This window comes from Sturnira hondurensis, unplaced genomic scaffold (assembly GCF_014824575.4).
Source record: "Sturnira hondurensis isolate 20B ecotype Veracruz unplaced genomic scaffold, ASM1482457v3 Scaffold0018728, whole genome shotgun sequence".
NCBI lineage: Eukaryota > Metazoa > Chordata > Mammalia > Chiroptera > Phyllostomidae > Sturnira > Sturnira hondurensis.
Window position 1 is genome coordinate 5530261 of NW_028091359.1, and position 15981 is coordinate 5546241.

The 15981-nt window shown below is 34.5% G+C and overlaps 1 protein-coding gene across 3 annotated transcripts in view; it reads left to right on the plus strand.

Annotated features, from left to right (window-relative positions):
* The window catches only part of TANC2 (tetratricopeptide repeat, ankyrin repeat and coiled-coil containing 2), a 321540-nt gene that overhangs the window by 116357 nt on the left and 189202 nt on the right, over nucleotides 1-15981 (plus strand). For 2 of the 3 annotated variants that reach the window (XM_037070369.1, XM_037070370.1), the window contains exon 4: nucleotides 3885-4067. In XM_037070369.1, the coding sequence (XP_036926264.1) occupies nucleotides 3885-4067 (183 nt within the window). The remainder of the gene's footprint in view (nucleotides 1-3884; nucleotides 4068-15981) is intronic. The other variant, XM_037070371.1, reaches the window with a different exon arrangement.

The following is a 15981-nucleotide window of genomic DNA, read 5'->3' on the forward strand; positions in this document are numbered from 1 at the left end:
ACAGATACATGATTTGCAAATATTTTCTATCATTCTGTGGGTTCTCTTTTCACTTTCTTGACAGCGCCCTTGATGCACAAATGTTTTATTTTCCAGTTTTCTAATGATCTGTCGTATGTGTTGTTCAGTCCATCTATCGAGTTTGTATTTTCATAATTTTAAGTCAGTCCTGGAATTCTAAACTTCTGTTTTCTCAAATATTAAGCACACTACTTTTTTTTTAAATATGCAATATGATACACACTTTTAACACAGCATTTGGTCAGTATTTCTCAATAGCAACTTGCAGTGTTTTTGACTCAGTAATCCTGTAGTTAGGATCTAGATCTAGGACTGCATTAAGTGGCCATTAACAAGAGACTGCTTAAATTATATTGGGTTGGCCAAAAAGTTCGTTTAATTTTTTTCTGTAAGATGGCTCTAGTAGCACTTAATTGTCTTTAACTTCATTCGAAACAATTTTATTAGATTGTATTGTGACAACTGTCATACCAGTGTGAATTTTTAAAAACTTATCAAAATTGGTGAATTTTGTGTAGTCATTTTAATATTAAAGATGGAAGAAAATAAGCAAAGTTTTTCAGCAGATTATGCTTTATGATTTCAAGAAAGGCAAAAACACAACTGAAAGCAAAAAAGAATTTGTGCACTGTATGGAGAAGGTACTGTGACTGATTGAATGTGTTGAAGTTTGGTGCTAAAGATTTCTCACTGGATGATGCTCCACTGTCGGGTAGACCAGTTGAAGTTGGCAGTGATCAAATTGGGACAGTAATTGAGAACGATCAAGCTTATACCATGTGGAAATAGCCAACATACTCAAAGTATCCAAATCAATAAAGTTGTTGGTGAAAATGGTTTTGTGGAAAAAAACATACTGACTTTTTGCCCAGCCCAGTAATACATGATATAACATAGCAATTTTCAAAATGAGCTGGAATTACATATGATGAAATTACAACTGTAACACAATTGGGAACCCTAAGTGAAACACTTGATTTAATCTTCTCAGTTTGAACTGCATTATCATCATTTCATGGAAGACCACGCGCTAATTTTTTAAATCCCCCACTCGCCCTGGCTGGTGTAGCTCAGTGGATTGAGCAAGGGCCTGCGAACCACTTGATCGCGGTTCGATTCCCAGTCAGGGCACATACCTGGGTTGTAGGAGAGGCAACCATACATTGATATTTCTCTCTCTCTCTCTCTCTCCTTTCCTTCCCCTCTAAGATAAATAAATAAAATCTTTTATTAAAAAAAAATCCCCCACTCTTTTTTCCCCCAGAATTATTGAGTTATGATTGACAAATACAGATTGTACATATTTAAGGTGTACAACATGATGTTTTGATGCATATGTACTTTGTGAAGTGATTACCACAATCAAGCTAATTAAGGTGTTCATTTTGTTAAGATATAGAATGTATTCCTCTAACAACTGAAAGTTTGAACATCTTCCTTTTTGCTCATCCCCTCAACCCTGATAACTGCAATTCTTCTCTCTGTTACTTTGAGTTTGACTTTATTTTTAAGATTTAACATGTAAGTCAGATGGTATAGTATTTGTCCTTGTGTGTTTCACTTCCCTTATCATGTCCTCCAGGTTCATCCATGTTGTCATAGGAGGCAGGATTTCCGTTTTTGAGGCTGAGTAATATTCCTGTGTGTGTCTGTGTGTATGTACATGTATGAAATCACATTTTCTTTATCATCAACTGAGATTATTTTCATATCATAGCTATTGTGAGTAGTGCTGTGATCAGTGTAGGAATGCAAATCTCTTTGAAATAGTAATTTCATTACTTTTGATGTATACTGAGAAGTAGAATTGCCAGTTCATATGGTAGTTCTATTTTTAATTTTTTGAGGCGGCTCAATACTGTGTTCCAAAACGGTTGCACCAGTTTACGTTCACACCAGCAGTGTAACAGGGTTCCCTTTTGTCCACATTATTGCTGACACTCATTATCTTTTGACTTTTCTGTAATAGTTGACTTAACAAGTATGAAGTGATACCCATCATGGTTTTGAGCTGCATTTTTCTGATTATTAGTGATGTTGAACATCTTTTCATATACCTGTGGGCCACTTTTGCATCTTTGGAAAAAAAATTTTGGACCCTTTTCTCATTTTTTAATTACGTTATTTAGTTTTTTGCTATGGAGTATGAATTTCTTATATATTTGGATTTTAATTTCTTTCTGGATATGTGATTTGTAACATTTTCTCCCATTATGTAGGTTGCCTCTTTCTTTTTAAACTTTTTTATTGTTGTTCAAATACAGTTGTCTCCCTTTTCACCCCACCATGCTCCCTCCCCACCCATCCCTACTTTTTCATTTTTTTGATGGTTTCCTTTGCTGTGCAGAAACTATTTAGTTTGATGTAGTTTATTTTTGCTAATGTTACTTATACTTTTTTAAATAAAATTTTTTTTTAAACTAAATAAAAATAAAAAATATTTTTAGAGAGAGGGGAAGAGAGGTAGAGAGTAAGGGAGAGAAACTGCAATGTGTGGTTGCCTCTTGTGCACCCCTACTGGGGACCTGGCCTGCAACCCAGCCATGTGGTCCTGACTGGGAACCGAACTGGTGATCCTTTGATTTGCAGGCTGTCATTCAGTCCACTGAGCCCTGAGCAGAGCTATTTGTACTGTAAAAAAAAATTTTTATCAGTGTCTTACAATTTTCAGTGTACAGGTATTTTGTCTTCTTCATTAAATCTATTCCTAAGTATCTCAGTCTTTTTCATGTTAAGCACACTGCTTTAAATTCTGTGCCTCCTGCTTCATCTTTATCCTCTTAAGCTGTTTCTTCTGCATGGTCTTTCTGGTTTACTTCTTTTATGTTATCTCTTTGTTATTGTTGATTAAGGGCCACACATTGTGTATGAAATGTTGTGGAAATAATTTGAGACCTATGGTGATGTTGTTATCTTCCCCTAAGGAGATTTGTTTGTTTTTTGGCTGGCACTAGCAACCTAAGATTGCTTTAATTTAATTTTGTGGTAGACATTTGGAGCTGAGTTTCGGTCCTGTAAAGGCCAGTCCAGTTTTCATTTGTATTTACTCCTAGAGAGTCATGCTTTGGGCTTCCAAACAAAAATACTGGAGTTTTACCTGGTCCCTCTATACAACTTTGTTCTCCCTACATGGCAGTATTTGTCTTCCCAGCTTTGTAAAACTGTCAACAGCTTCTTCAGCCCCCAAAGCCAGGCTCTAGTCTTCTGTAATTCTTCATCATGCTATTAACTTTCCAGTGCCTTTAGGAAGATTTAAAATATCTGTAGTTCTAGTTTTTCTTAGGCAAAAGTTGATCTGAAGTATACAATGTGCCATCCTCAGGAGTATGTAAATGGAAGTAAATAGCATATAATTTACTCTTTTTAAAATGTTGGAGAAGTTTCCAAGATTACCTTATAATAATGTCAGTCTTAACCACTTGTATTTTCACATACTTTCTTGAAGAAAGGGGATAAGAAATAGTTACAGTGACCTAGTAGCAATTGCATGTATTGGATTGTCAAGCGGGTATCTTTGTTTCATGTTTGTCTAAGGGGGGGTGGGGTGGAGACTGTTACTCTCATGGTAATACTTACAGCTTTGTACTGTAATTATGTTTTTATATGACTGCATAATTTATGAGACAGAGCGAACTCCTTACAACTATGACCCCATTTTACCTATGTTTAATTCCCTAGTTCTAGACCTGGAGTTAAGTACCCAGTAAGTATGGAAATGAATATATGTGTTAAAAATACTGTATTTGGCTTTTCATAGTGAAAATCAATATCAGTATATGCTATTCTGAATTACCCTGAAAGATAAATTTTAGTAGAAAAGGATGAGTTTCTCACCAGCTCTTTTGTTCCATCCTTTTGAACAGGTGGCATCTCCACAGAAAGCGACTGTGCTTTTGAGCCCGACTACGCCGTCCCGCCACTTCCAGTGAGTGAAGGTATGCAGCACATTCGGATTATGGAGGGCGTGTCTCGCTCTCTTCCATCCTCCCCCTTACTCACACATCAGTCTATCAGTGTTCGGCTCCAACCTGTGAAGAAGTTAACTGGTAAGGACTTTACCTAAATTTAGTATGTTTAACAGGAAACCTAATAGTATGACACTTTAGGTCATATCAGATATGTTTATATGAATCTTTAGGCGTTTCCATTTTGGCCTTCCTAATGTCACAGACTCTTGGGAAGTGGAGCTCCTACTGATTTTAGTTTAGGGAATTAGAGTAGTACTCAGTTTGACAGATCGATGTATTTATTTTCTAATTTATCCATCTGTTGTGGACATATTTTTCTAGGCTTTCAGAAAATTTCAAGTTTTGCCAGAATTCACTGTTGTTCTTATTTCATTTATCAGCTTGTTCATGTCGGATTAACAGATGGAGATATTATAATTGTAGGATAATAAGAGCTTCATAGTTCAGCAAAGGTACATTGGTCATGTTTTTGTTGGAAATCCTAGAAAGTATATTTCATACCCATTTTTAAAAGTTGGTTTAGGTATTTTCCTCTCCATTGTACATTCCTCCAACTTCTTAGGATATTTACTGTCATTCATAAGTTGTGGGTTGCACTGACTTTAATTTGATCTCATATATATTGTCCATCCAGATAAAGTTGTTAGGTATGCACCTCTCTTTATTAAATGAACTTTTGTTCTTTTAAGCTTTGTCAGGAAAATTTTAGTATGTTGAGTGATACTTATGTGTGAAAATATATAAGCCTGGGTCACTTTGTTAGTTTTTTTCACATTATCAGTATATATCCAAATGTCAGTTAGTTGGCTGATATTGATGAGTTATGAGTGCGTGGAGACAATAAATTAAGTAATTCCCAAAGGGTGTATTTACTTCCTGTCTGTCTGTCAATGAGCTAGACAGTAGGGGCATTTGATTATCATATGACAATTCTAATGAAACTAAGAGGAGGGGGAAATACAGTTTTTAGATTCTTCCATCTATTTTGAATGAAACTTGTACAATGTGTATATTTTTCATTAACGGTATTTCTTTATAATTCCACAAAGAATAAATCATGCCTCTTATTTATTGTTTTTTTAGACATCTTGAAATAGTAGAGTCAAAGTCTACTCTGATTTTTGGATCATTAGATAAAAATAAGTAAAATAGCTTAGTGACATTTTACTAAAATAGTTATTTCCATCTGACATCTAAAAATAGGATAAGTTTTGTGATTGTGCTTGAATAAAATTTCATTGCTTAGAAATTTCTTCTTTTTCTTGAAGTTGAAAGTAGTATTTATTACTGAAAATAACAAATAACCAAATCTTATGATGACTGTCAGGTGATTTCATTTCACCATATACTTGGGAAGAAATAACAAGAAAAGTTCAGTTTCCTTGTAGAAGGAAGGTGGATTGTCTGAGGTTTTGGAGATACCACTTTCCTACCCCATTTGCCTGTCCCAGTTAGAACTTCAACTTAAATAGGCAACCTATATTTAAAAATGTATACAGTTAATAACAAAGCCAACGACATGCCTAATATCTCAGAGGAGATACAGGGAAACCATAGTGAGAGGTATACTTGGTTAATTACATGCATGCACCGTGTTTGAAGTATATGTATCTTCTCAAACAGTTTCATTTTCTGAAAAAACTGTCAAGGACCTAAGAATTTAAAGATTGAGACTTTCTTAGTGAAAGAAATTTCTCTTTTAAAAGAGGATGTTATAAAATTTTTTCTGTGGCCAATCTTCTGCCAGTTGAAGGACATGTTAAGAATTTTCTAGTTTAAACTGGAATAAATTTGCTTAGAAATTTAACTTTAAAATATTAGTAAGTTCATCAGTTATCTTTTTTCCTAATTGTATTTTGTACAATTAAGTAAAAAATAATGTTGAATGGGGAAAGATTACCTGACCATAAGGAGATGTCTTCCAGAAAATAGTTCTTAACAAAATGCATTAATTTAATCTGGCCACTAGGGTTACACTTACTAATTTATCTGTTTACATGCATTTAAACTTTTAAGTGCCTATACTCCTTGTATTTATACTACCAAACAAATTAAATAGACAGATATAGTCAAGATATTTGTTTATGCTGTACAATATAATAGAGCAGTGAAAAAGACAAATTAAGGCCCCTGCTGCCTTGAAGGTATTTATGTTCCAGTTGGGAGAGAAACATATAACCAATAAATACACACTCTAATTTTAGGTAGTGACAAGTACTTTGAAGGTAATAAAGTAGGAGATGGGGTAGAGACAGACTGGGGTGGAGGTAGGATTTCTTTCCATGGAGTGGTCAGAGAAAGAGGAGGAGGTATTTGAATTGAAATCTGAATAACAAAAAAGAGCCAGTCAGGGGAAAATCTGGGCTCCTAGCCTTGGAAGCAGAGGGAACTGTCAGTGTAAAAGTCCTAAAGCAGCATAGGCAAGTCCAGGAATTGAAAAAACATTGAGTGTAGCTTCCACAGAGTAAGTCAGTGGGGTAGGGACACTAGAATATAGTTGAAGAGTTGGCCAGGAGCCAGAGTTTCTAGGGTCATAGTAAGGAGCTTATGCTATAGAATTTAAATCAGAGCTGGAATGGAGAGTAATAGGATCTGATTTACCTTCTAATTGGATCTTGTTGGCAAGTGTATGAGAAATGGAGAATAAGGGACTAGCGTATCCTATTTTCCTTAACTTTGTGCATGTTTTCCTAATCTTTAAGTAGATCTTTAACTTCTAGAGTGGCGAAATAACAGTCTTTTTTGTTTTGTTTTGTCTTGTAAGATATAATAAAGGAATAACCTTTTCCTGTCATTGTTATTATGTAACCTTTGAACTCTTAGCATATTTGTAGTCCTTCACAGGTGTATATGAAGACACATTTGCAGAGAAATAGGTTGAAATCTGCAACCTATTTCCATTTCCAAAATACTTTGACTTATCTTTAGTCTCCAGGAACTGAGAATGGGGAAAGACCTGCTCAAGAATAAATCTGTATATAATCTTGAGCTAGTTTAAATTGGAATATATTTACTTAGAAATTTAACTTTAAAATATCAGTGAATTGTTCATCAGTATCCTTTTTCCTAATTATATTTTGTTATGAATAAGTAAAAAAAAATGTTGAATGGGGAAAGATTTCAGACATTTCTGAAATATCTTCCAGAAAGTAGTTCTTAACAAAATGCATTAATTTAATCTGGCCATTAGGGCTATACTTACTAATGTATCTATTTACATGCAAAAATTAATTTTTAAATATATATAGATATATAGTGTATCTCTACATATACGCACCCCTACATGTCTCACTTTATTCAGAACAAAAGCAAGTTAATATAGTAAAAATGGGTAAGAGAGAAACAGACTCTGGGCTCATACTGCTTGATTTGTAACCCGGCTCTGAGAAAGGCACTTCACTACTGTGTGGTTCTGTTTCTTCATTTGTAAAATGGAGATAACAGTGTGTCCTATGGGGAACATGCCTCATGGGGAATCATGCCTACCATTGAGGATGATCACACTGTTTAATACTTGCTTAAAATAACATTTGGCAAATATTAAGTGGCCAGAATGTGTTAGCTGGTATTGTTAAAATTTTGTTTAAATTTGGTGAGTTTTTAAAAATTATTTTTAACATTAGATATCAACTTAGAACTTAAAAAATTTTCATGTTTTAAAAGTCATATTTTTAATGAATAATAGTAATAAGGGTGATAATTGTCATTTGAATCCCCTGCTGTGTGACTTAACAGCTAACGCTCATGTATTCTTCACACGTATCTCCATTTTACAGATGAGTAAATTAAGTCTTACAGAAGTCACATGTCATGCTCAAAATTATACAACTAGGAAGCTGTCAGAGCCAAGGTAATATCCAGGCCCTTAAACTCCAAATTTGTTTCGTTATACCAAGAAAAAAATTGAGGTTTAGGGAAGTTACCCAACTCACCCAGGGCATCTAATATATCAAATAAGTTTTTTTATTCTGAGTAGTATAAGATATAGCCAATGGTTTAAGCCAGCGGTTTTCAATGTTTCTCATGGCACATATAAACTTATTACTAAAGTTTCATGGCACAGCAAAAAATACATTGTCATTTTTTTTTTTACTTTACCAAAGATTTTGTCATATTTTTTGCTGACTTGACCAAAGATTAGGTAAAATTTTGATTCATTCACACAGGATGCTATTGTTGTATTGGCTGTTGTCATTTTTTAATTTGACAATCTAAGGGAAAAGAGATGAGTACCCCTGACTAAATTGTCAGGTACCGCATGTTTTATAAATTCTTGTGGCCTATGGTTTGAAAATTGCTGCTTTAATCAATAAAGGGTAACTAGAAGATACGCAGGTTGGGCAAGCCTCAAGATTCATTTGACCTAGTTGGATATTGCTGTGAATTTGAGAAAACATGGAGGAAAGTGTACAAAGATAGCATACAGTTGTGCTAATGGATTTGCCACAGTTCTCTAGATTCTTAGTGTTCTTTCCAATTTGTTTTTGTTCATAATATCATAAAGCCCATCAACATACTTCTTAAAATATAGATAATTGAGAGTGCCAGTAATCTATTCATTCAGCACTTGCTGAATTTATACTGTTTGCCCATTATGTACACTGTAACTTTAGTAGAAGTTAAATTTTGAGTATTCACACTATTGGTAGGGGCATATACATTGGTGTAAACCTTTTGTAAGGCAGTTTGATAATATGTATCAAAATGTAATGCACATAATCCTTGACAAAGCAATTTTGTTGTTCAGATAAATTTGAAAAACTTTGAAATGTATATGTATGTATGTTTAGTAAAACATGAAAATCTCATTATCAGTTATAGTGATCCAGTAGTGTTTTTAAATGATACACACACAAACATACACACATATACGCATTTAGTGGTGGCATTGAGACACAGTAACTGACTCAAAAGTGGGAGAGGTATTTGTGAACAATACATAATATTTTGGTATAACTTTATATAGTGTTTGTATTTCTGCCACATTAAAATCCAGAATCTTATGAGGCTTTATAACAAAATAGCCTATGACTTCCATTTCCTTATGGTATAATCTTGTGCAAATTTGCACTGTACTTCAGTTTCCTTGTTTCTAAAATAGGAATAATAATAGTATATACCAAAGCCAATGTTGCCCCGATAAATGTAATTAAAAAATAAATAATAAAAAAACAAACACCATTGTATATTTATAGTATATACCCCATAGGACTATTAAGAAAACTGGGTGAGTTTGTATGTATAAACTTACAAGGCAGTATCTGACATGGAGTAAATACTTCATAAATGTTAGCTACACTTGTAATTTCAAAAGAGATGTGTGGGGGAGCAAAGGTTACACTGGAAAGTTGACCTCTGAAGACTTATTGCCTGAGGAGGAATCCCAGAAGAGGAGGAAGATGGAAGAAAGAAAGAGGGTTCAGGAACAGCTCTTTCTCAGGGATGGCTGGCGTTCAGGGATGTTGCCATTGCACTCTCTGAGGAGTGGGAGTGCCTGCACCCAGCTCGGAGGGCCCCGCACAAGCGTGTGAGGTTGGAGGACTGCAAGAACCTGCTCTCCTTGGGAATTTCTGTTTCTGATCTGAATAGTTTCTCCATTTTAAAGCAAAAGAAATTAATCGGGACTCTGAAGAATGAGTTGAAAATACTCCAACAAAACCTACAAAAAACAAACACAAAAAAACTACCCCCCCCAAAAAAGACCCACAAATCGGTGGGAATATATCAAAGGTGTGAACACAGATAGCTGTTTTCCACATGTATCAAAACATTAAGACCAACAAAAAAACTATAATATAGGAGAAGTCTTCCAAACTGTGATGTTTGAAAGACATAAAAGCCCACATACTCAAAGATTTTTACTTCAGGGAAATAAAGGAAAATATGCATGACTTTGCATGTCAGTGGAAGGGTGATAAAACAAAAGACAAAGAAATGCCTATAACTCATAAAAACCATCTTTCTGAGAGAAGAAAACATGGTCTAAGGCATGAAGAACACAAGCCTGTTGGAAACAGCCTTGAACTAAGCTTTCATTCACATCTGGCTGGTAACGGAGATATTTCAAACAGAAGGGAAATTTTATGAATGTAACCTAGTCAAGAAGTCTATCAATAATACTTTCTCAGTTTTATCATTTCAGAGTTACTGCTGTTGGCCAAGGCAATATTTTTAATATGTATGGGAATGATTTTAGGCATCCTTCAATACTAAAATAAGACCAGACAGCATAGAGGAAAAATTCTCACAAATGTGATGAGTGCAGCAAAACCTTTATTGTGCATTCAAACCTAACTAGGCATTGGTAAACCGTACTGAAGAGACACCTTGTCGATGAAATGAGTGTGGCAAGGTATTTAGTGCAAGAAATCACACCTTGCATGTCAGCAGGTAGTTCATGCTGGGAGAAACCTTATAAATGTAATGGGTGTTTTCAAGATTTTTTGTATGAAAAAACATTCTACAGGTCATCAGGTCATTCATACTGGAGAGACATTTTTCAAATGTAATAAACGTGGCAAAGGCTTTAGAATTCATTCAGTTCTAACGAGATATCAGGTAACCCATAGTGAAGAGAAATTATATCAATGTAGCAAGTATCAAGTTGTTTCGTAACAAAATCACACCTTACACATCATCAGAGTTTTCACACTAGCAAAAAAACCTTACTAATGTAATGAGTGTGGCAAGGCCGTTAGTGTATGTTCAATCCTAGCTAGGCATCAGGTAACCCATAGAGAAGAGAAACCTTATCAATGTTAAAAAAAGAGAAAGAGAGACTTGTGTGACTTTCTATCACGTATGTCAAATAATGGGTTCTGAGCCTTTGGAAGGTGACCTTCAAGTAGTTTATTTAACCACCACAAGTGGGTCCCTTTACTTTTCTGAGGAGTAACCTTCAAATACTGATATTGTTACCAAACAGCAATTGGGGTCCTGCTGGCTGCCACCACCCTCTGGGCGAAATTCCAGAGGCAAATGGATTATTATCTAGTCTCTGGGAGAAAAGTAATTTTGGCCTAATTTTAAAAGTATTTGCTACAGTAGACTGGAATGACTATGTGGCAAGCCAATATAGATGATAAATAATTCACAATAATCAATTTGATCATGCTGCAACCTAGTTATTTTACATACTAGCTACAATCAAAATATTTTCATTATGGATAAAGTGTAATCATTGACTTGTTTCCAAGACATCCTGTGAAAATCATTGAAAACTTTTTTGATAAAAAAGAACTTACACATAATGTTAGTCTACATAGTCTGATATGTTTTAGTGTATGTACAATATGTTCTTTACATAAAACAATTATCTTGAAATTTTTGGAAACTGGATTCAAGATATACTTTAGTGAATTTCATTAGAAAAAAGTATAGGGTTGCTGTGAAGATTAAACAAGATTTCTTAAACATACAACCTAGCATATAATAAACATTGAATAAATGTTACTTTTTATTTCACTTGAATAAAATGGGGACATACTCTTGAGAAAAGTATTGAAAAACTAATTTGAAAATATAAATAGCCTAGAAATTGTTAGTCTACATAGTCTGACTTATTGCAGTGTACTTATGATACTGTAGCATGATATTTTAGAAAAAATATGCACTAAGTTGTATTATGGTAAATTTTGTTAGATTAAAAAATAGAGCCTAAGCTTCCATCAGTCCTAAATTAGATATTTCTATTTTAATTTCCACATAGATAAAGTACCTTACCAAGTATTTTTTAAGACTGAATGAAAAATGTAAATGAAGTCTTTTAAATTCTTTGGAATACTAATACTGATTAAACTAGTTCTGGGCCACATTCAAGTACAGTTCCTAGTTCAGACTCTAGTTTTATGGGTTAAAGACTGTGTTGTTGTAAACTTCAAGCTTTACTCAGTGGCAGAAGTGGGTCCCATTGCTGGCTCCATAGTCTTCCAAACAAAAAATAGAGACTTGTAAGTGGTTATTACTTGATTCAATTTAGATAATTTCAGTTACCATGAGTATTGTTAAAGAAAATCAGAGCCGAACAGTAATAAAAGTGGTAAAGAGGGATTTTATTCAGGAATTATTGCAATAGGGGAAAGGAGAGCTCAGTTTAGAACTGGGTTCAATTCTGAAAAACTGTCTAAAGACAGTCAAGAATTTAGACCCAAGGACCAAGGCAGGGAAGGCAGCAGTGGATAGAAAACTGGTAAGAGGAGACATCAAGAGTAGGATACTTGCTAAGCCAGTTTAACAGAATTTTTGCTGAAGGCATGCCACAGTGATCAGATATCAAGGGTGAGGGGGTTCTCACTAAACTGAGTGAGCAGGATTCTTGCTACAACTGGGCTAGGCTGTAGGCTTGAGGATAAGGCCCAAGGTTGAGCCAGGGTGGAAAAGAGGAATTAGAAGGAGCCCCATAAAGTTTAGTTAAGGAGAGAGTCATGCCAGTCTGTGTGTTTTGAGTACTTAACTGTTAGCACACCTTATCAGGTAAAGAATCCTTTCATGATGGTTACACACACAGATTTGGATAGTGCCATATTGTCTGTCAAGGGCCCAGGCTTTTTAGTAAGACAAAGAACCATGCTAAAGTTCTACAGTCATTCATTTGTCAGCTTTATGTCTGTACAATGTAGAAGAATAATAATTCCTTAGGGTTGAGAGGAATACAGAAATGATTGTAGAGAATTTCTCTGTGTGCCTTCTGTTTCCCTAGCACTTACAGTGTCAAACATATGATTTGACAGTTAAATACTTTTTATTTTGTTCTGTATAAAATTGTGATCACCTTACAGTGATCAACTACTTATTAGAAATTCCAACTAATAGCTATTATATCTTTGTTTAAATTAATAAATAAATTTTTGATAGATAAAAATTTAAAAAATGGAAGTATATATAGGGAAAAATAAAAGGAATTCAGTATAACAGGGAAATAACAGGTAAAAAAAACTTGGCAATCACCTGGTTAGTAATCTCTGATATCCTGTAGGGGAAGAAGTTTGTCTCTACCCTTCTAGATTCTTTCAGTTGGTCTAATAAGTAAATCTACATGAGAAAGATTAACAAGGGAAAATGACCAAATTCAACTATATATATATGTATGGGAGCCCCACATATATGAGAGAATCAGAGATACCACATACATGAGAAGTTCAGAGACAGGAAAGTAAAATAGTAATAAATACATTTATGTATTTAAAGTAAAATAAATACATATATATATGGCATTTTGAGGAATAAGGTTATAAGAACTTTAGAGGGGAGGAAGGTAATTCACAGGATGATAAGAACAGCAGATATTTAGTAATTTGATAATTGCCCTTTCTTATAGACAGGTCATAAAGTTATTTCTGGTAATAACTCTTACTATGGGCAAGAACCCCAAATTCTTTTGTTAATTGTTGTTCAGTTACAGTTGTTTTTTCCCATTGCAGTAGTTAAGGGAGGGGCAGAAGTTTGTCCTGAACCCATAGGATCTCAGTTGCCTTCAGCTTCGAACAATTCATGCGCCAGAGTAGCACATCTTAGAGAGGCCCTTTAGGTAGTAAGTAGTGGTTCTAAGAGTTGGGTATCACTTTTGAGTGTGGAAAATACCACGAAGGTTACAGGGAGAAAAAGTCCTTTTTTTGTTCTTGCTTTCTCTGTGATCTTCCCCAGAAAACTCACCATGATTTTGTGCCACAGTTCCTAGAAGTCTATTTTATGTTTAATTGACCCTGTCTTTCCTACCAGCTTATCTGCCCACCTGCTATGGGCTGTGGACCGTGAACAGTTCCCCAAGTGTCAACCGTTGAATGCAAAGATTAAATAATACTGGTCCTCAGAAATACTTCTCAGTCACAAAACATCATGAAAGGCAAATAGGTAAATATCCATGACTCAGGAGAAATTCTCTTAGTGAGTCTCCAAACAGGAAGTAAATTGTAGTGTGGGATTATATACAGTTTAGCACTGAATGTATATTCACGTTATGGTAATAGAATTTATTATAATGCTAAACCATATTTTTTCCTCATTCTAGAAGATTGTGTCCAAATCAATTGATTTATTCAGCCCATAAGAATAATAAATGTGTGGCACAACAGTGTGCTCTCTCACTGGTGTACGCGGGGTGCAGCACAAGTAGGTGTACAGTTGTGAGTACATGAAACAGAGTTTATTCCTATTCTTATACTATTATTTATTAAGTACTGTATTATTTTCCAAATGAACAGCTGTAAACCTATTTTTGCCCCACCCTGTATTTTAAACACCAGAGGGCAGAATGTTCCAAAGGACATTTCATTATGAATATATCATCTCACTGTCGTTAGTTCTTTCATGTCATTGCCTGTATTTTTAAAATAAGAAATTTGGCCATTTTGGAATTCTCTATGTGTATGAATGACCTGTTTTGTTTAGACAATGTAATGAACTCTGACATATACCAGACTTGGTTGACTGTCCTTGTCTTCCTCCTTTTCTGGTTTTTCTGTATTTCTGCCCTGGAAGTGTTTTGTTTTAAAAATAAGGTGTGTGTGTGTGTGTGTGTATATATATATATATACATATATATATGCATGTGTGTATATATATATATGTATGTGTATGTGTGTATATATATATGTATGTGTATGTGTATATATATATGTATATATATACATACACACACCTATATTATTTAGTGAATGTTATAAATTCACATTTGTTTAATGAACTAAGTAAAATGAGCAAAAGGAGATTTGAAATATATATATGTATAATACATGTATATGTTAGTTCAGTGTGCCCTTTTATGTTCTAGTTACCAATAAAGACATTCCCAAAGAACCACCTGTCAGCTAATGATTTTTTTCATACGTTGAGGTTGTAATTTAGAGGTAGCATCACACATTTGGGGAAATTTTGTTCAGGGGCTAGGTAATAAAGTCAACATACCAAGTAGAAACTGCATATAATGAAAACTGTCCTCAGAAGTTTCTTAAATATCATTCATGGTGTTAATTAAACAGAAATACTGCTGCTCAATATCTCCAATTCTGCCAGTTTATCTCACTCTTTTACTGACTGCCGGATGAATAGGTGGCTTTTGTGTAAAGGCTACATCATATGATTTTTAAGAATATTTTTTCACTTCTCTATTAGTCATTACTATTGCAAGTCAAAGTCCTGATCTGGAGCAGTAACCATTCCTAGGAAAGGGAAAATCCCACATTAGGAATCTGGCCAACACTTGAACTGATATAATAATTACAATGTGTACTTTTCTATGAGAATAAGGGTTTCACATATTTACCTCTTCATAAGTTACCCTACCTTAAATTGAGCACTGTAGAGTTTAGCACTGATAATTACTTCTTTGAGAAAGCTTATAAAATGGGAAGATTGGAAAAAGGATGAATATAAAAATAATCTAAAACTTAGTAAGTTTTAAATAGTTTAACTCCCTCAATTAATCATAAGGAAGTTAAAAATGAGTAGCCACAGGAATAGCTTAGCCCCTTGCTTTCTACATTTACCTTAAGTTGAACCCAAATTTTCAGAAGTCAAACCAAACCTATGTACTTTGCTTTTAAGTGATTTCAGCCATGTCTTCATCCCAGTCAGTTCACACAGAGCATAAGCAACATTAAAATGAAAGTCAGTGGAAAATAATTTGTTGCCCAAGTTTCTATTTATTACAAATTATTCTAGAATCCATCTAATGCATGGATAAACTCAGTTCAGCTTGAGGAGAGAGATGAACTTACCCTCTTTTTCCTAAGGTATTGAGTTATTGGTATTCTAAAAGTCACGACTAGTTGTTTGTTTCTTTGTTTATGATAGCCATTCTGACTGGTGTAAAGTGGTATCTCATTGTAGTTTTAATTTGCATCTCTCTGATAGCTAGCGATATCGAGCATCTTTTCATGTGTCTCTGGATCCTCTGTATGTCCTCCTTGGAGAAATGTCTGTTCAAGTCCTTTGCCCATTTTTTCACTGGGTTGCTTGTTTTCTTTGAGTGGAGTCAGGTGAGTTCTTTGTATAT